General features: G+C 30.1%; 1 protein-coding gene across 6 annotated transcripts in view; it reads right to left on the reverse strand.

Annotated features, from left to right (window-relative positions):
* The window catches only part of Dh31 (diuretic hormone class 2), a 38,525-nt gene that overhangs the window by 1,040 nt on the left and 15,713 nt on the right, over nucleotides 1-21,772 (reverse strand). Inside the window, exons 1-5 of one of the 6 annotated variants that reach the window (XM_085202309.1) lie at nucleotides 5,232-5,289; nucleotides 2,553-2,633; nucleotides 2,113-2,217; nucleotides 1,820-1,840; nucleotides 942-962 (exon numbers count right to left, since the gene is read on the reverse strand). In XM_085202309.1, coding sequence (XP_085058435.1) covers nucleotides 942-962; nucleotides 1,820-1,840; nucleotides 2,113-2,217; nucleotides 2,553-2,633; nucleotides 5,232-5,239 — 236 coding nt within the window. In that variant the 5' untranslated portion in view covers nucleotides 5,240-5,289. Of the gene's footprint in view, nucleotides 1-941; nucleotides 963-1,819; nucleotides 1,841-2,112; nucleotides 2,218-2,549; nucleotides 2,634-5,231; nucleotides 5,290-21,772 lie in introns of those variants that run through there. The other 5 variants (XM_085202308.1, XM_085202311.1, XM_085202310.1 and 2 more) reach the window with 5 other exon arrangements.

Genomic DNA, 21,772 nt, shown 5'->3' on the forward strand with positions numbered 1-21,772 from the left:
CTCAGTCTTATATGAAGACAGACAATGGCAGAGTTTTCAGAAATTGTTCTCAGACTTTTATCTGAATAAGTCTGTAAGTCGAGGACTTAATCTATATACAGGGTGGAATTGTCAGCGCCACTTTAAATGAAACCACAGTTTTAACTACTCTATAAAAGCCTAATATAATTCGGAAAAAAAATAATTTTCAAAAATGAAAAAGTTTTTTTTCAAACAAAATAAATAATAAAATTATCGTTTCAAAATAAAACGCCATTTGTAAAGTATAACATAGGCACGCACACACTTACCTGTTAAAGCGGCAACGTCGCATACGTATGTGTGCGTGACACGAAATACAGGTATGGATAAAAATCGTGAAATGAAAAAAAAAATCCTACGTCCAAACCGTTGAGGTACCTTGATTATTTTTTTTAATTCTAGGTTTGAAATATTTTACCCTATATACAGTTTCAGTAAAAGAAGCGCTGCCTCTTCCACCCTGTATATAAAATCGAAAGGTCACTCACTCATCACGAAATCTCAGAAACTACATGTGCTAGGAATCTCAAATTTTGCATAGGAGTTAGTTATAGGACGTAGGTGCTCGCTAAGACGGGAATTTGCTATATTCGACTTCTAAGGGGTTGTTTATGGGGTCGAAAGTTTGTATGAAACTTCGTTACTACAAATGCTACAAGTCTCAAATTTTGCATAGACGTCACTAAGCCGTAGTCATGGAGACAGAAATTAATAATAACATAGTTCACGCGGGTGTAACCGCGAGCGGGTCGCTAGTACTTAATATATCCCTTATTTTTGGTAAATTGGCTCATCTACAAATTTCACAAATAAGCAAAAATAATGAATACAAAAATTTATAATAATAAAAAAAACTACAAATGATAATATCTATTTACGAAAATTAAAAAAAAAAACATTCCTTAACACTGATAACTTACTTAGCAATATCATCTTTGGAGCTTTAAAAAATCATCATAGGTGTTATATAAATGAAATGTCACTTAAAATACCTCACCGCAAATAAAGTTTTATATATATATTTTAAATATTAATTAAAGGCTTAATTAAATTAACCTAGTGTGTTTCCGTTCATTCCGTTCCCCATTTTTCCTCGAGTGGGAATCGAACCCCGTAAAAGCCCCTACGTTACGACTGGTATCTATATACAATATTCTTACTTTATTTTATTTATTTAACACGTACACGTACCATAAGATACAAAAAGGATCAAAAGCTCTCGGGTTGCTTCAAAACGATTCACACGTAACGGTTTTGTGAGTTTAGGTAGACGAGGATCGGTTTGCCCTTATAGTATTATAATAATATAAAATTTTATGTTTAACATATTTTTGTACAAGTAAATATACCAGTTTTTGGCAAATATGTGAAAATAATATTACAGTGCTATCATTTTTGTTTCTAAACAATCGCTACCAATTTGAATGAGGTGGCGATACTATCTACTAGTAATATATTGTGTAAATAAAAATTGCGTTAATAATATTTTAACTTTTTAAAATACGAGGATTAAGTCGTAATTTTAATAAAGTCAGGCAATTCGGAGAGGTGGCAAAATTTTGGACAGATGCAGAAAGAGGTGAACGGAGTGATTTTTCGATTATCCCTGGTTTTTGATTTATTAGAATCTTAAGCTAATATAGTAGTAGACTTTTTTTTGCTTCGCGCTGTATGTCACACATAGCAAGTAGACCTGGCAGCCTGGTGTTAAAATACTCCGTTTTCATTAGGAAATTTCCATCCCCTACCTTCGGCCGAATTCTAAGAAAAAATGGGAGATTTAGTTTTTTAAACTTACTTGGCAATGTCCTCTTTGAAGCTGCAAAGAAAAAAAATCGAATTAATATTAAATATTTCATTATTGAAAAAAAAGTTTTATTCTACACACGTTTCAATTATTTTACATTATTAGGCTAATATGGAAGAATATCTTAATATTGGAATATTATGATAAAACGTATTTGTTAGGTGTTTTATCCTAGAGCTTCTACTTTTTTCACTTGCCAAACTAAAAGCTATGAGTTTATAAGACGCCTATTTATAGTAAGTAAAAAAATTAAAACAGATGAATATAGTATGGGGGATGCTTACGTTTCAACTTTGCGTTCGAGTTCGAGGAGGTTGTTGAGGCGGTTCATCATGTCCAGAATGTCTTCGTTGTCGTATGATCCATGGGGGCGATAGTAGCTGTTGGCACTGAGAATGAGAATTTTTTTTCTTCAAATACATTTATGTAGTAATAAAACATGTTATATTTACAAACAAAAAATATAAACAAAATCCAGTAACTTACGACACACGACATATTCATATTTCACATGAAATATTCATTTAAATTTATATTTTCATTTCTTCGCTCTGGTGTCGAGGCAAGCGCGGCGTTAACTTCCGCCACTCACTGAATTTTAATTTTTTTTAACATATTTCATACATCCAGGATTCACATGTGCATCGAAAGAAACTGCATCATTATCCTAAGTTAACTTTAATGATGCATTCACGTATGTGTGTCATAGATAGAGCACAACTACCTGGGGTAAGCGGTTGTCGGCACTATGAGGATCAGGGCGCCTAGAAGGCAGCAGGTCAAGAGGCAGCTTACTCGGACCATTCTGTGGGAAAAGGAAAGTTTTAAAATCATAGACTCTAAAACCAAGTTGAAATATAATATAAGTTTGCAATATAATCATACCATATATCAATATTTAATTTTATGACAATATCAAATATGACACGAGGAAATGAAATAATTATTTAAATTTGTACAATGCCTCCAAAATTCGGCGGAAAGTGTTCTGAACACTAGGTACCCTCAGGCTACCTTGCTGTGTACGGGATACAGCGTGAAGCTGATCATATAGTTGCCTGAATAATAATATCTTCGCACAAGAATTGAACTTACGACCCTTCATATACAATGAAATGGTAACCTAACGTCTACAATCATCCTATCTATCATTGCTGTAGTTCCATTCAAATAGCAACATTTTTTCACATTTGTATACTCGTATATGAAAAACCCATGTATGAAAATTTATAGTTTGTTATATATATTTCCATTAGTATTCCATGGTATGTTCTATATTAAGTTGTTTTTGGTAAATATTTTGAACTATGAAACTTTATGATACATGGGTTTTTTATTTTTGTACAGCTTTAAGGCTTAGTGGGCAGTCGTGGCTCAGGGATTGTGTGCTGCAAAATCGACTGATTGTGGATCCGATCTTCACTCGAGGAAACGTAAAACTATATTTTCATTTACGTTACTAAAAATTATATTTTCATTTTTATGCTCTGGCGTTCCGCTTCTCAACACGCAATGCCCAGAATTCGGCGGAAAGGGGAACGAAATGTTTTAACACGAGGTTCCCTCCGCGTACTGCTACTGTTGATTTCAAATTATTATAAATTTTTAGAAACATACTCAAAATAATAATATACTTTATATAATATAATCGCATCATAACTACGGTAAAATAATCGAGTTAGAGCTTTGATCTCATTGCTGAAACTAGAGTAAGTAAGCTAAGAAACTTCATTTCAAAGTTAATTAGCGAGTGCGTCAGTATAACTGGATCGGTAAACATTAACTCTGCTTAAGGTATTCGGCCCCGTTTGAACTGGTATTTAACCATATAAATGTTATGGTTTTTGCTTGTCATTTTCCAAAATATTTAGCGACTATTTAGCATCGCAACCATGTAAAATTTTTCTAAAAAAACTATATTAATTATTCACTCGCTTTTATCAGCCTTACATATATGAACTTACCATATACCATATGTGAACCTGATATCTTTGTCAGAATCCTGAACCAGGACGAAGTTAAAATAAAATTAAATTATTTTTTAAATAAAGAAAGTTTTAATTTATACAATAACTTTTTAATTAATGTCCCTAGTGCAATATTGAAACGTATATTTGTTTTGTTATTCAATTCACGGCGTCAAAGTGTTTACTAAAAGATAATTAAATAATTTATCATCTGTCAGCTACATATTTGACATACGAGTATAGTCTACATAAAAGGTAAGGAATGTAGATTTAAAAATAGGAAAAAAGACAAAGAGGTACATTTATTAACCCCGCATGTATTTAAAGACGGAGAAAATTTATGGGCTTCCTTCTAGACACTCCGCGAAACGAAAACAATTTAAACCTATTGGAAGTTATTGTAGTCAAATTATTAAGATTTACTTGTACAACCTAGTTTATTTGTACGTATTTGTAGATTACGAGCAAGTAACCACTGCAAGACGCCTTCAAACGAGGCTCCTATCGCTTAGGCTGCTATGGCTTACGCAATTGACTTAAGCCGGATGGATGGTCCGCTTTAAAGCCACAAATAGCATCTTAGAAATGTTGTGCATTGATTGGAGCATGAAATCTTAATTTAAATATTATAAACACAAATCTTAGTGGTTTTAACTTGTTCTATATTTAAAATAAATTAGTTTATATAAGTGACGTTTCTGGTATTCTAGATACCATTATTTTGTGGCAATTAGCAAGTACTTGATAGTATGTGAAAGTTATAATTCCAAATTCAATGATACAGAGGCTGGTTGTTTCATGACTAAAAGTGTCTGTAGTGCCCTCTTTAACCTTTTAAAATATGAAACCCTAAAAGTACATTATTGAAAAGGATTATACGACAAATTAAATAAAACATTTACGAATACGAATATATGTACGTACGTATTTGATTATGGAATAACGCATACCACATTTATCACTAAAACTGTGGGCCTACGCTCTAAAAGTTCCACACGGGTGTTGGCAAACAAAGTGTTTACTTGTTACCCATTTAAACACGCGCAAAGCCTAAATGTGCAAAACTACGATGAGGAATTTAATTATATTATTTAATCTAAAATGTACCGTGTGTCGGGAGGTTTATTTAAAAATTATCCTTTTCGTGTTTATCTAGGCTAAAGTAAGTATACCTACGCATCGACGTTTCAAAGGTGAAAAGGAGTAACCTTCTTAAGTTAACAGGAGATTGTATAAAAAAAACCTTGTATAAAATATTCAAGCTATCATTCGATTCTAAATTTTACTAAAATATATTTTATAAAGATATCAATACCAACAAAGAATTATTATTTTGTGTAGTACCCAATAGAGATTAAGAAACTTACTTTTACAAAAAATAGCATAGAATCTACCGATAGTTTTTAATAAAAAAAAATATTCAAAAAATGACTTACGTAACCATTCAGTAACGTGGATGAACGTCGTTAAAGCTTGTCAATTGAATAGTCGGGATTTATAAATGTGATTTTCACGTTATCGAGCGACATCAAGCGTGGAACGACATCGTCCTCTCTCACTAATTACATCCTATTGAATATGATAAGACTGTAATCGATATAATGATAACAGGAACATTTACCGCAATGCGTTTAATGAAATTATTAAAAATATTTTTTGTTTTTACTATTTTTCCTATTTTTTAATGTTTTTTTTGTATACAAGAACTTACTATATTACTACTTATATATATGTAGTAAATAGATAGATATGTTAGAGTCAATATAAAAAGTAGTAGCAAGTTAAGGAGAACATACGAGTATTGTCCTTAAAAGCTACTAATAATTGTAAAATAAACAACTGTAAAAGAGCTTTATCTTTATTATCTTCAATGGATAAGTGAATCATAGCTAAGAACACTCATAATTAAGAATCTAATTGTTTAGGAGCTACGATGCCACAGACATATTAAATAATACACATATACACAGGCAAGTGAAACTTATAACATCCCTCTGCTTTCGTCGGATGTTACAAATAATTACAAAACAATTTTGATATTTTCTTTATGTTAAAAAATTGTATCTTTTTATTTTTGTGAAGAGCACCTGGCCTTGTTCAAGCGGACGTCTGCATTATGCATGCTCCAACTGTGTGTGCTCGTTACCCAACTCAGTAACAATCGCAGTTATGAGTTTACTAGTTGTCAAACTGAATTTCAATTGAAATTGAAAGTTATTGTAAAAGTTTTAGTTTTATTACAAGTTTATTGACTAAAGTAAATTTTTTGAGCCAAGTTATAAGAAAAAGCTAGTTTGTTATATTAATAATATCTTTCATTCTTTGATATCCTTGAATTATCAATAAATAATTGTGGGTGAAAAATTTATATTAGTTGACTGAGACAAAAAAGCTAATATAACTTTTACTACATAACTGAGAATGTTCCTAATTTTCGAAAAGTGTTTTAAGTTTTCTCCATTAATTGCAAGTTATGGAAAATGCATTAATACAGATGCAGCAAATTATATGAATGAATTCATTGATGACCGTATCGATTTTATATTTCGTTTAAGTCGTCATAGTTAATGTTAATGTAGATAAACGTATTCTATAATCAAACGATGTTCAATTATAGGTACCTACTGTAGAAACGTAGTGGAAATGGCATCTAGAGCCTCTTAAGTGGTCTTGACGCAACAAAAGCTTTTACGGGCTTATGGTTTTGTATTAATAATATAATTTGATTAGTAAATTATTTTGATTGAAATTTGGATAGAATAGATGGAAGTGGAAACATCCACTATTTATACGTAGGTAATTGTGGCAGACACAAAGGGAAAAAATGATTATTAATCCTACATTTATTAGTAAATAAAGTTAAACGCTATTTTAAATATAATATGCAGAGTACCTTCGGAAAATATATTATAGGAACGCGTCGAATAGAAGCCTCCTCCTATTTTTTGTCCGTTAAAATTATTGTTTTATAATAAAAAAATAAAATTAAAAATAAAGATCTTTTATTATCAAGCAATATAGGCTTTATACATATAAAATAGATTAAGTAAGTTTATTTTTACAACGATTCAAAGCTACATTTTGACGTGTTTAAAGTAAATTTATATTCAACAACAAAATATTTCCCTATTTTATATTTATCAAATTAATTCAACAAAATGAATATAAAATGATAACAATTTGTTAATTTATTCTTAAAATGGAACGAGATTAATGAAATTACCGTTTAATTTTCAAAGTGCTTCTAATTATACCCTAAGTGCTGAGGGATTTGAAACACTATTTTGTTCTAAAAGACGAAAATATCTCAAATTTCAATTAAAATATATGGTTAAGGAAGAAAACGAACTAAATAATTGCGAGTTGACTTTAAAACAATTCAACTTTGTCCGTCTTTTGAAGAATCTACAAAGTTAAAGTAGCGTTTTGCAATCTGAAGTCGGCCTTAAGTTTCATTTACAGTTGAAATTGCAGCAATTTTAAGCTTGCAGGTGAGATTTAACACGAGGAAAAGCTAATGGTGAGTTCGTTTGAAAGTAATTAGAACAGGAGATGCCATTTTAATGACGTCTAAATGAACCGCTGGTTAATTTTTTCTTCTTATATTGAAAATTGAATTACGCGGCAACGTCATTGCAGTGCAGCGGGATGGTTTACTTCTAAATGTACGGTACTTTCGACATCTACTTAACATATACAAACAGCTTAGAAAAAATTGGAAAACATTTTCTTGTTATCCTGGTCTTAGTGGCAAATTAGATTCATATTTTATAAATATAATTATCGAAACATAATAGAAAATAATAATGTAAGATTTTCATTTTCTATTTTAGATGTATCTGTTCATATCGAATAGTGAAGTCTAACCTGGACATAAACAAAGCTAATTTTGTATTCTTTATATATAACAAAATTCCAGGTAAGTTTTGCAATTAAATAACTAAACTTAGGCCAAGCCAAAAATGTTCCTCATTATTTTGAAACATGTTAAACAGAAGCTAGAAAAGTAATTGTTTGACGGCACACAAAAAAAAGAAAGAGAAGTCTAGTCTTTTCTAAAGAGAAGTCTTGTCAGAGTAAATGGCTTTCATTTGCAGTTGAAATTGTTTTGAATTGACCAGTTTTTAATTAAAGTTTAAATCTATCAATTGTGCTTTAATTACAAAAACGATCGACATTTTACAAAAATTGCCGCTTACGTATTTATTAGCTATTTTTTAAAAATAACTAATGATTTTTATAGTTTTTCAATCAAGTACGTAAGTATTTTTTGCTTATTAAATGCTAAAGTTGAAATTATATCCTCACATTCAAGCTAATAATAGTATTTTATTCGGGGTGCAGCTCGAAGCTGATCCCCCTACATACGGGATCAGCTTCAGGATAAAAAAAAAAAAAAAAAAAAAAATATTAAAGAGGATTTTGTGATGAAGAATTATTTCTAAAATTAATTTAGGCGTCGAAATATGCCTTTTTTTAGTCATGTCAAGCAAAGTCACGATAAATCAATAGTAAAATATAAATAAATACCTAATCTTGGACCTCAATAAAAGTGTACGACTGAACTCGCATGGGAGTTACAAGCAAATAATAAAGTACATACTTTGAGAAAACCACATTATCGTCTGTAAGGTTTGAGTAAACTTGCTCTCATATTGCCTCTGTGTTTATTTTATTAACAATACCAAGAATAGTTTCTAGAATGTTTCCTTTTATAATAAGTCCACCTTTTTTTATTATAAATTAAACATGTGCTGTTAAAAGAGATTTAATCAGAGATGCTGATTGTGTGATGCATCTGAGATGTGAAACTTTATAAAGATTTTTGAATTAAAATATCATTTGATATGAGAAAATGAACTAAAACAAATTTTAGGTCTATTTAAGTCTCAACTGTTATTTTTGTACGTATTAACACGTGCATATAAACTATTAAAAAGTGTATCTAAAAATATGTCTTCCTCTTCATTAGTCCATTTTTAAATATCTTTATATAGTCCACTTTACGGTCTTCCTATACTAAATACAGGTATTTATAGATACTGCCATGTGACGGCTGCGACCCGTATAGTCTATTCCTACCTTTGTGGTTAGGTCAGTTATTGGAATTGCAAAGGCTTTTGATTTGACTTTACGTTATGATTGTTGTCAACTACTGGGTACCCTGCTAAGAGCATTCTGAGCACTATTCAAATATATATTTTGGCTAGGACCTAAATGCTTATATCTAATCAATGAATGAGATATTAAAGATATATTAAGGTACATATCGGATAAGAAATTCTTGTTCTACATAAAAAAATAAAGTCCTTATTTCAAAAACATTAGTCTACTAAAATTATTGTCTTTGGAATATCATATACAAATCGTTTACAAAGCTAAATAGGTTGTGAGAATTAAAATGCCTAACACTAAAATTTCTTTCATTAATTAGGGTCAGGGTCCAGGACTGCAAAATTTTAGGGTGCTTAATGTTTACCAGGCGCATTATACTGTAATGAAGTCGAGTTGTAATGTCCATTACACTCGTGGAAATACAAAATGTGGCATAACGGGAGAATGTGGACTTTGCAAATATAATTTTTCTAATTATAATGAGGCCAGTCGTATAGCGGATGTGACCGTAACGCGGCGGTTATGGGATGGACCCCAATCGGGGGAATGAATTATTATTTCTTAATATTTTCATCTCTACGCTCTGGTACTAAGGTAAAGGCCAGCGTTCAGTTCCGAGACTCATCATTGCCTAGAAAAATTTGGCAGAAAGTTAGGAACGTAGTGTCTTGACATTAGGTCCTCTCTGCCTACCCTGCTTTATGTGTGTATCACACATAAAGCAGGGTAGGCAGAGAGGACCGCGTGAAGCTGAAAAAATAGTCATGGCATTCTATCCCAGAATGTGCATATTTGAATATGAGTCTTACTTTTAAAAAAAAAGTAAAATAGTTCTTTTATTAAAATTAATAAAAAAATATGATAATAATGTATAATTGAACTTTAAAATGTCGAGTGCAAAATAATATATGTTATTAAATTTTTCTGACAACATCCATTGTAAAAACTCTAGTAACGTCTCTAGTAACGTTTCAATTCAATTATAGAAATGCTAACGAAAAATAAAGGTGAAAGTATATTATTTTTAAAATATATTAGTGAGTTTTGAAAATATAAGAATTAGGTTCCTAATTTAGCGAAACATCTTACAATTTCGCCCCAAAGAGAGAAATATGCGGGCAAATTACATAAAATAAACTAATAGTAACGTAAAGAATAATTAGTAAATAAATATTGTAGTAACCATTATCTAAACGTTCTGACATTAACAAGCAGTACGTAAGTGCCATTTTGTATTCTTCAAATATAAAGGTATATATTTCAACCAAAAACCTCGAAAAATAAGATAATTCAAATTATACATACATATGAGAGAGAAGAGAAGTTTCTATATTATATATATGTAAATAGGTAGCTGACGCCTTCACGCTATATATCGCACACTGCAGATTAGGCATAAGAAACCTAGTTGAGTGGCGGAACTCAACGCCGCGCTTTGCCTCGACACTAGAGCGAAGAAATGAAAATAATAATTATTTTATTTCATCGAATGGGAATAGAACCCACAACCTGTCGTGTTTACAGTTTGTGCCCCTCCATCACGACTGGTCTCTAAAAAATATAATAAACATTATAATTAGCATTTTAGCAATTCGGCATTACGTTTATATTTAATTTACTAGAAGAACAAAAGTAAGCAATTGGCGTTAATTGTGACTGTATAATTGATTTTCTTGTTATTAGGAAAATAATTAAGCTAATAATATAATGAAGATTAACTTTGTTTAGAACAAATCTTATTTAGATTCTATTGTCAACATAAAGATTTGGAGAAATTTGAGTATTCCTCAATTAAATCTCATATATAAAATAAATTATTATATATAAAATTTTTATATTGAAAAACAATAAATATTAATGTTATATATAAAACGCATTTACTGCACTATTAGTCAATGGTTCAAAAATGCAAACAAAATAGTCGATCTTATATTATATAGATTTAAAAGTGGACCCCAAAACGTTTAAGGGGCAATATGGAAAATAGCCAATATCGGTTCCAGATGAATCCTTTGACAAAATATAATTTATTCATGGGTCCACTAAAGCTCACTTTGCACGTATACATATCTATTTTAAAACTTGTTCTAACGTCAGTCAGCGACAAATTTTAGTCACAGTTAAGTAATATTTAATTTATATTCTTTGCGAAGCTAAAAAAAATATTACGCTTCACGCTTTATCCTGTTTAGCGAGAATAGACAGCGGGAATTTTGTGTAAAGACACTACTTTTGCCCGAATTCTAGATATTGCGTGTTAGGTGGCGGAATTAAACGCCGCGGTTGGTCTTCCGAGGGTAAGGACAAAAATGAAATAAAATATTATAATTTCTCCGAATGGGATCTTGTCTCTGCACCACCAAACGCTAAGCAACATTTTATATAAAAAAATATTCTACTTTTACTTTCTATTTCTATATATTCTAATATTATAATGCGGCTTACATTTCGTTCCCTATTGACAACTAAATGAACTTTCATGTCAATGTAAAATATAAAAGGTTCCACACGCGTCTGAACTCTCAGCCTTGACTTATTGTAGAAAAGTTTTTATGAAATTACACAGAATAATATACTCTGGAATATTTTACTTCAAAGTGTAAGTCGCGATGCTTCTTATGCACGTTAGGCACTATTTGGGAAAAAATACACCTATGTAATTTTTTACTGTCACAAAGTACTGGATTTATTTAACCGCATTTTATTATTATATATGGCCATCTAATTTTGAAGAAAGATATATTTTAACAAAGCTTCATAATTTTACAAAGCAAATTTTGATGCAAATTTTAAGGAAATATACTCAAATTCCAACAGTTAGTATACCCTTACGCCCAATGTTAATAACCAATCCTAATCCAAAAATTGCTACCATAGATTGAAATAGACAGAGATGGAGGTAGGCATGCAGGTTAGTGATTGGATAGATATGTCGGACAGTACGAGATAGACGTTAACTGGAGATAGGAGATACATTATTAATATTGGGCGTTAGACGATCAATTACCACAATAATGTAAGAAGTTACCCAAATTAATGAAATACCGTAATCTATATTCTATATATATATATAAAATCGAAAGGTCACTCACTCATCATGAAATCTAAGAAACTACAAGTGCTAGGAATCTCAAATTTTGCATAGGAGTTACTTATAGGACGTAGATGCTCGCTAAGACGGGAATTTGCGATATTCGACTTCTAAGGGGTTGTTTTCGGGGTTGAAAGTTTGTATGAAACTTCGTTACTACAAATGCTAGGAGTTTCAAATTTTGCATAGACGTCACTAGGACGTAGTCATGGAGACAGAAATTAATAATAACATAGCTCACGCGGGTGTAACCGCGAGCGGGCCGCTAGTTCATTATAAAATTTGAAGTTGCAAGTGGAAGTTTGTAACGACAATGTGAGATTAATACGAGTTCACAAATACAACTCGCAGGTTCAGAGCAATTCACATAAAACGCCTGTTCCGCAACTTTCATTTGTTAAAAATAAAAGGTATATTTCAGGTCAAATTTCTGCGTTGTATTAAAGATATTAGACAAATATAAATTTTCATTTCCTGTTTTCGCACCATTATTACTAAATTCATTGGTGCTTTCGGAATGGAAAGAATAAAAGAATATTATCTTATATTTTTCTCAGTAATTTTACTAAACGGGTAATTTTTATGAGAGCGTAATAAAATCCTGTAGAGATAATTTACGTAGCTTAAAGTACGATTATAACAAATACAGGGAATTCTGGAGTAATTTTGAAGGTACCTTTTTAGGATTCTGTACTTCAAAAGATAAAAACGGAACCCTTACAAGATCAATTTCTTGTCCGTCTGTCCGGTTCTCAAGAATATTTATGTCGAGATTGCGTGGAAGCATTGGGTGGGAGGTCCCTTGCAACAAAATAATACTCGAACCTACTTGTAAGTAATATTTATTTATAATCTTCTAATATTTATTTTGAATTATTAATATAATCTTTTTTCTTTTTATTATTATTAATATAATCTTTTTTCTTTTTTTTCTCTCATTTTAAGATATGTTTATACTAAAAATATAATGACGCTCACGTATCGATGTGTAAGTCCGAAATTAACTTGGACTTCGAAACTCACTTATTGTTCGGACAGCGGACAAAAGTTTTGCGGCCCATTTCTAAATCAGTTAGAGACGTCTTATAGATCAAATATCGACATAGTTATAAATATATCTTATACATCTTTAATTAAGAAATTTATTCCCTAATCTATAACTTCCTTAACAGAAAATCGGAATCCATCCATCCATCCATCGGCCTATCAACGTCCACTGCTGGGCATAGGCCTCCCCTAATTCTCGCCACTCCGTCCGGTCCTGCGCCCTTTGAACCCAGCGGATTCCCGCTGTCTTCTTAAGGTCGTCGGTCCACCTGGTTGGAGGGCTGAATGTGTTCCTTTTGCCGAGACGGGGTCGCCATTTTAGGACCTTTCTTCCCCATCGGTTATCGGCCCTCCTGACAATATGGCCTGCCCATTGCCATTTCAGCTTGCAGATTTTGAGAGCTATGTCGGTAACCCGCGTTTGTCTACGGATTTCATCATTACGAATTTTGTCGCGTAGAGAAATATCGAAATCGGAATAGGTGTATAAATAGCTATTTACAATTTTACAATAATACGTTGATTCTGATTGTTAAAACTGTCTGTATTAGTCTTTAATTTGGTATATAATTAATATTATAATTTATACTAAAGTTAGTATAAGTGTAAAGGTTTGGGAACAACGAGGCAAAGGAAATATTTTGCATAGTTTTCAGAGATAGACATGCCAATAAAACAAACTCATTCACGCGTTTATGACCCTGAATAGTTGAAAAGTTTTATGTGAATGTACTAAAATATATGTAAATTTTGTAAAAATATAACTAACATGAATATATTTGAAACATTTTACTTTAAATATATTATAGAGTAATAATAATTATATAAATTTTGTCGATTTGAAATAATGACAGAATAAAAATTTTGGCCTAAAAAGCAAAATTAAGGATATGAGTATTTACTGTAAAATTAATTGATAAGGTTCATTATACAATTTTTTATTATGAAAAACTCAAAAATTGTGAAATCAGAGATGAGTGTATTATAACAACATGAGGGAAACAGGTTGAACAAATGAATAAAAGTTAAAAAATATTTTCAATCAAATTGTTTTACCCCTAAAAATAATTTTATATCTGAAATTTGAAATTTCACCCATCACTGTACTTGGTTTTTCCCCAAAGTTTATATGGATTTTCTCCGACTAATAGATTTGTCGAAAATCTCTAACAGAAAGCCGGCTTATTTTCCGCTTAATGGACATATATTTTATTTATCGCGACTGTCCGCATCCGTAAATGCGTCGATTTATTGTATTTTACCTGTTTTAGTATAAGCTTGTGGTTGGTGTTGGGTTGCAATATTTAATTTATTAATATATTTTTCTTGATTTACCCAACTCCTATGCTTTGTATGGTAAGAACATTATCTAATGATATGAAAAATTGGTTTACAATTGTACAAACAATAATAATTGTAGGTGAAGCTATGCCTACATATAAATCAAAATTCCTTCTTGCAAACATATTAAAGTTTTATATAATTTCATATATGTCACTTATTGAACAAATATATATTTATATATATTATGTATGCAACGCAGTATATTACTGTCAGATAAAGTCATATATATATATATATATATCAGAAGTAACAAGCGTTCTATGTTCTTATCATCATAATTGTGAAAAATTATAATAAATAAAAAATATATAAGAAAAATATTTTTGAAACTTCAAATCTCCTTTTAAGTATTAATGTAATATATCAAAGTAGTTTTCAATGTCCTAAATTTTCGATTTGCTCCACTTAAATGTTTGCCGCCTGCACCTCGATGTCACGAGGAATTGTGTACCTTCGCTTTTAGCCGCTTATTTAACCAAGGTTAGCGTTTGCAGTTTTCAGGTTCTAGATGCATTATAAATGTACTGTATATTTACTGGTTGTATTTGAAAGTGCTCCTCCTTTTATAGAACTTGTCTTGTCTAAAATATTTTTGAATATTTCTTAGAGTTTGATGAATTATTGTTAGGATTATTAAAAATAGCTTATAAAATTAATAACAATACCATAATTATTTAAGCTACAGTACAAGTTTGTTTTTTCAGTTTCACGAGATATTCTGCACAATCACGGTGGACACAAGAAGCCTACACTAGGCTTAACACTTAAGACGCTCCGCTCTCCACTTTCTATTAAATGTTAATTGAAAAAATAAAAGCTTTTAAAAAGGCACCATTGATCATCAATCATCAATTGAAATTAAACAGGTAATTTCCAATAAAGAGACTTAATAAGACAAATGTATATTATAGTCTCTATGTAATAAATATATTTTATAAAATCAGATCCTAAATATTCACAAACATAAGAAACACAAATGAGAAAAGTTTGGAAAAATACTCGCAATAAGAATCATTTGTTGGTGAAGAGTTTGCTTAAATAGAACGGAACGTTTCATAAAATTAAACTGTATTCTTGAGTTTACACACTTGTTACTTGTTTTTAAGTTAAAGAAAACACATGTACAGTTACTTTTAAGCAGTACTACATATATTAGTGGCTTAGATGCCTTAAAATTCCTTAAAATTATTGTTTTTGTACATACATCGTTTGAATGTATAGTTAGAAACTTACATATATCTACATTAAACATGTATATTTACAAGTAACAATTCTGCAATATCAAATAAGTCTTTTTTACAGCCATAACAATAAAAATCTCGTTAAGGTCCAATGAAGTTTATACGAGAATGAAAATCTTAACATTACTTTGTTATCAAATTTCATTTACGACCCTACCTACGGCTTGCTATGAAGATATTTCGTTTCGTGGATTACCACAACATCGCAACAGATTCAATAAAGCTTTTTTATTGTTCCATCTGTCATAAATATAACTTATTCTTGAGACGTTACGTTTTAAAAATAAAAAAAGTAAAAAATATTCAAAAAATTTATCTTTTTCCGAAGGATTCGGTTCGGGGTTCGATCCAACTCAAGGACTGAAACATATTAATATTTTCATTTCTTCGCTTTGGTTTCGGGGCAAAGCGAAGCGTTGAGTTCCGCCACTCAACACGCAAAGCCTTCAAAAATTCTGCGGAAAATAGGGTACTGCATGTCATAACACTAGGTTTCCTCTGTCTACCCTGCTGTGTGCGAGATAGTGTGAAGCTGAAGAAAAAAAATATTTTTTTAAATCTTTATTTTTATAAAAATAGATTTTTATAAATATTTTATATAGAAAAGAAGTAAGAGTCTAGAACAGAAATATTTTAGTTTTCCAGATTTTTTTATTGTAAAGTTCTGCAGTCGTTGTCTGAAGATACCATAATGATGTTCAGAATCGTATTTGGCGGTTTTCTTAGTGATCAATTTGGCGTATCTAACACGAGGGGACTCCTGACGTTGACCGATAGATATCTCATTTCGATAGCGTTTGATATTTGGTGTCGGAAATTGAATCAAGCTTATGCTTAGTTGATTCGTCTGGCTTAGAATTGTGTATGTAAGCTATATTGTAACTTTTATCCTCAGTTAGGTAATACGATTTATATATACAAAATATTTCTATTCTATATTTAAGTTATTTATGACATTATTATTATTATCATTTTATCTTCGAGATGTGTCACGGATTTTGCACTTTGCCATATTTATTTTGTTACTAAAAAAATAAATTATAACTATCTGTGAGACAATTTACAAAACTAAATTGATTTTCATATGAACTACTTACCGCAACACTTACGCGCAATTGAAAATGAATGAATGAATTGAAAGATCGATACGTTGCGAGCTGAGCAGCGGAACTTAACTTAAAAAACTCAACGTGAAATACGTCATAAGCGTAAACCAGGTGAATACATTTAAAATAACTAAATTAATATTATTTTGGTCATTATTTAAGCTAAAACAACATTATAATATTACCAACGTTATTCTGTCAAATATCGTTCAGAAGTGACGCGTACATTTATCAAATCACGCTTGACCGGATATGGAGACTGAAAATATATGACACTTCGTTATCAATATGATATATTTTCTATTTTATGTTTTACACGCTCGTACAAAGAAGGTGTACGATATATATTATTTTTGGCTTTACCAAGCTTTACCAAGCACATAGCAAGGCATAAAGAAACGCGTTTATTGCGACTTCAGAGGTGGAAATACTAGTTATTTATCTTAGCTCAGTCTCATAAATTAATTTCTTATATTATAGTATAAAGAAAGGTTAATTACAGAATAATATCTTTCGTTGTGTCAGAATTAAAAGCTATTTTACTGTGTTTGCCTTGTTTTTAAGTTCTTAAACTTATTTACTTTTTCTGGGGACGCGCCTTTTAAATTGTCGGAACAAGCAAAAACTACAAGTGACTCCTTATTTCACTTTTTGTTATTTTGTAAGACGAATACTAAATGGCGAAAGATTACAATTACATATATTTTAACCCTGAGTGGAACTCGAACTTGAAACTATCGTGCTAGTTTCCATCAGTCAGGCCCAAATCAATTGACTGAAATTCATATACTTTTCATAACTAAATTTATTAAAACTATCAATTAACGGATTATAATGTCATTTCATAATATATTACTGTTGATTACCTCCACATCAGCTTTTTGTTTACCAACCGTTGCAATAGGGCCACCATGTATTATTGAAACAACTGTGAAAGTGCTCTGTTCTTTGAAAGTATGGAGTGAACCTTTTTGGTTCGAATCATTTCATTACCTATCAAATTAATAATTATTTTTATTTTTTAATTGTACATCATTATAATAAAAAAATACGTTATCCTTTGTTTTGTATGCAACAGTGTCAATCTCCTAGCTCTTCACAGTTATGATAGAAATGGAAATAAATGGTGTACAAATTTTCCAAACGTTTCAATTAAAATAGTGAAATATGAAAATTATTCGCAATAAATTCAGAAAATATTATTTTTCATAAAATTTAGTCACTTAAATCGCTTTATAAGAGTCAAAAAATATTCACAGTGTTCTTTTATTCTTCTATAACATTATTATAATAGTCTGAAATATAAAAGACTTCCACGTTTCATTCTTAAGCTTCAACCATTTATAACAAGGCAGTGAATCCTGATATATGGTTTTTGTAAGTTGGTGCTTTTCATGAAATTTACCTGTTTATATGAACATTTTCTCGACGTGCCGTTATGTTATATTAACTATTAATAAATTGGCACCCTTGTATTGCTATTTTAGTTACTAATTGTAATTTATTAAGTTGCAAGAGTGAATTTTTCTCTTTTTTAATTTAAAATGGGCTAAAATGTGTGGATATTTGACTATTTCTTAGTGACACATGTCTGTATATTAATAGAAATATTTCTAACTTATCTTTTTAAGCGCTGCAAACTTTACCCGCAAAACAAATGTTGGCAACGATATCTAATAAAGAATGCTTTTTAGCGTTAAGTCCGCCTTTTGTGCATATTTTTATTTAATTTAGACCAACAATAAAGAATAAATAAAATAAATAAACATTATAAAAAAATGTGCTTTTATTTTTTTTCTCAAGTAGTTTATTTTTTACTAATTCAATACTTAGACTTACATTTGTAATTCAAATTAGAATGAATGTAGATAGCTTGAGGTATAATAATATTCTTCCAGACGATTAGGCGATTATTCATTATGGACAAATTATACAATGCTGTGGTGTAAATGACCGTGTCCACAAATAGCTTCATTATCTTTAGTCAAATTAGGAATATCTAAGGAATACATTATTAGTGAATGTAGTTTATGTACGTGGTCTTGGAAATAAGTATTATCATCATAATTTTATTTACTACCTTTATGAAGATATTTATTTATGAAAAAAATAAATAAAAACAACTTATTAGGTGTAACAATGACGTTATCGTCAAGTATTTTTCTTATTTAATTTTTATACTAACTCACGCTTGTTGAAATATAGCAGGAGACGCAGTTAGCTAAAATTTGTTAATACTTTTAATATAGTGATTATATCATTATTATCCTTTATGTACAATAGTGTTATAATTTCTTATAAAAATTAACTAATTTTTATTCTATAATTTTCTGTCCCATTAAAACGAAATATATGGCATCCATATTAAAGCCGGTAGGTAACATCTGTTTGGAGTCGCTCACTGCTCTGTGCATTCGCTAATTCCATTTAAAAGTTTACACAGAGGAAAATAAATATCATTTCGAATGTAGGTACATTGAAACGTAGCGGTAATTGTATTATTCTGTTGTGATTTTAATTATCCAGCCAGCAGCCAGCTTCGGTACTTTTGGTGGATAATTAAATTAAAAACTTTTGTTGTTTCTCTGAAAAAATGTGGACATGCTACAAATATTTCTGTTGAAGTTAATAATTATTAATATTTATTATAACAATTGTTGTTAATTAAGTTTTAATAACTAAATATGTTTTGGAGAAAATAAAAATATATGGAGAGTACTTGACACTAGCATAAAGAACACTTTTATATACATATTTTAATATAAATTTAAGATTTACTTACGCCTCTTATATTATATTTTACTTAGAAAATGTTTTAAATACTTTTATATACAATTAAAAGGAAGAATCTAAAACAATATATTTTATTATATAAGTAGATATAAATTTAATATAAATTTCAAAAAGCTTATATAAGGTTGTTGTGGCTCAAGTCAAATGCTACAACTTTTTTAATATCTCGCGGGCACATGCGGGATTATGTCTAATCATGTATATTAGACATGCAATAAAAGATATATTTATTCTGACATTTTTATAAAAAACATAACCTTTTTCGTGAAAATACAATTTTGGCAAAAGAAATAAAAAATATTATATTAATTTCATATGAACAGAAAATAAAGAACTAAATGATTAAAAGTCATTTATAAATATGAACAAAAGTTATCAACAAATATTTAGAAACTTTATTAAGGCATCGTAGGAGCAGTTATAACCATTTTACGTCTAGTGTTAAAGGTTATATAAACCCGGTATTGCACAGTAAACTAAAATAACTTCAAGACTTTTAAGGTTAATAAAAGGCGTCTAAAGTTAATAAGATAGTGTGATAAAAATAAACAAAGGATAAAACATGATATTTTAAGCTTTTCTAGTGGGCAGATAGCTTACGTAAGTAAGTATACTGTAAGTATGTCAAAATATCTATATATGTATAAAATTCTTCATATTAGTACTTAAATGGTTGAAATTAATAATGAACGGATTTTTAAAAAAGTTCTTAAATTAAGTTAATTAATTATGTGATTTCCAGTATTTCTACAGAATTCACTGCGTTGTATCAATTAATATGTGTTATCTCTAAAACAGCGCCAGCTCAGTTTGAAAACTATTTGAAAATTTATATATTTTTTATGTAGTGGGATTTGTATCAGCACTCTTCGAAGACCGTTTAAGTGCTCTAGCCAATTATAATGGTTTTTAAATGGCTACGTCAAAATCCTTCAATTTGATGTTTGGAATAAGTAAAAATTTAACTACCAATATTAGTAAAAAAGCATCTTTAGTTCAGAGTATTAAAGACTCAAGTCTCTTAACTCTAACTGAACTGGGCCTTTTAGGTACTTAATTAGCATTTAACGGTGTAAACCAATTAATACTGAAATTTATTTACGGAAAGACTAATTGTGTTGGAACGCTGAGTACGTACTCGTGAAGACTAGGTCTGTTAATGAGTGAACCTCTTAAGAGCTGGAGGCCGGCTACTCTTTTACATTCGTTTCTTATTTATTTTTGTAAATATGAAACAACTTTTACACCTACGTAATTTCGAATATATTTTTTAAATAATAAATAAATAAATAACCTTTTCAATATATAATTGAAAATTTGTATTTTATTTTCGTAGTATTTTATTTTCTGTATATTCCTTTCATTCTCATTATCTTATCTGTAAACGTAGAAAACTGTCACTTGTCCTAAAAATTTCAGCTCTCTAGTACTTATGTAACGAACAGTGTCACTATTACTTTCATCGTAAAACAACTACCGCTCCCAGAGTGCATTTTACTTAATATTGGAAAGTATACAATAACAGAGACGATGAGTATTTTCACAAGGAATAAAGAAAATGGAGCTCCTAATGTAAGAAGACATGACATAAGTGTATATTTTATGGATTTACTTAAAATGAATTTCATTTTTGAATTATTTTTCTACTTCCTTTCAGCTTTTATTGGTTTGAGGAACAAAGTAAATTAGTTAGTACTACTGGAAGTATTATATCACTTAGTTGAAGTATTATATTACGAAATTTACAATTTAGGAAAAACCATAAAAAAAGTTAACTAATAAAATGATCTATAAAATTTTATATTAACACGTATAATGATGGTATATTTAGTAAAAAATGCAGTTTACAATGGATTTGAAAAGTTTTGAGAAAATGGTGGAAAAATCCATTCAAACAACAATGGAAAACGATTTAAAAGTAAAGCTTTTGCATGTAAAAAGTTTTATTCTATAACGCGAAAGTTGTGTAAATTTTGTTTTTAACGAAAAAACAAAACTACATCTCAATTTTCTTTCTATTTCTTATTTAGCTTTTCGTCATTTAAGAAATTCGGCTCTCAACTTACCGTCTTTAGATATATGCGTGTCGAGTGGCAGAACTCAACGCCGCTCGTTGTGTTCTGGTCAGGTTAAAGACAAACGCTGTCCCACTTCCTTATTATTTAATACTTTTAAATATAAGCCATAGATCTTATGATTCTCGCTAAATTAAAACAATTAGACAAATGAAGATTTAAAGA

The sequence above is a fragment of the Heliconius melpomene genome, chromosome 18, assembly GCF_056956725.1.
Source record: "Heliconius melpomene rosina isolate 202511_hmr_F chromosome 18, ASM5695672v1, whole genome shotgun sequence".
Classification (NCBI taxonomy): Eukaryota; Metazoa; Arthropoda; class Insecta; order Lepidoptera; family Nymphalidae; genus Heliconius; species Heliconius melpomene.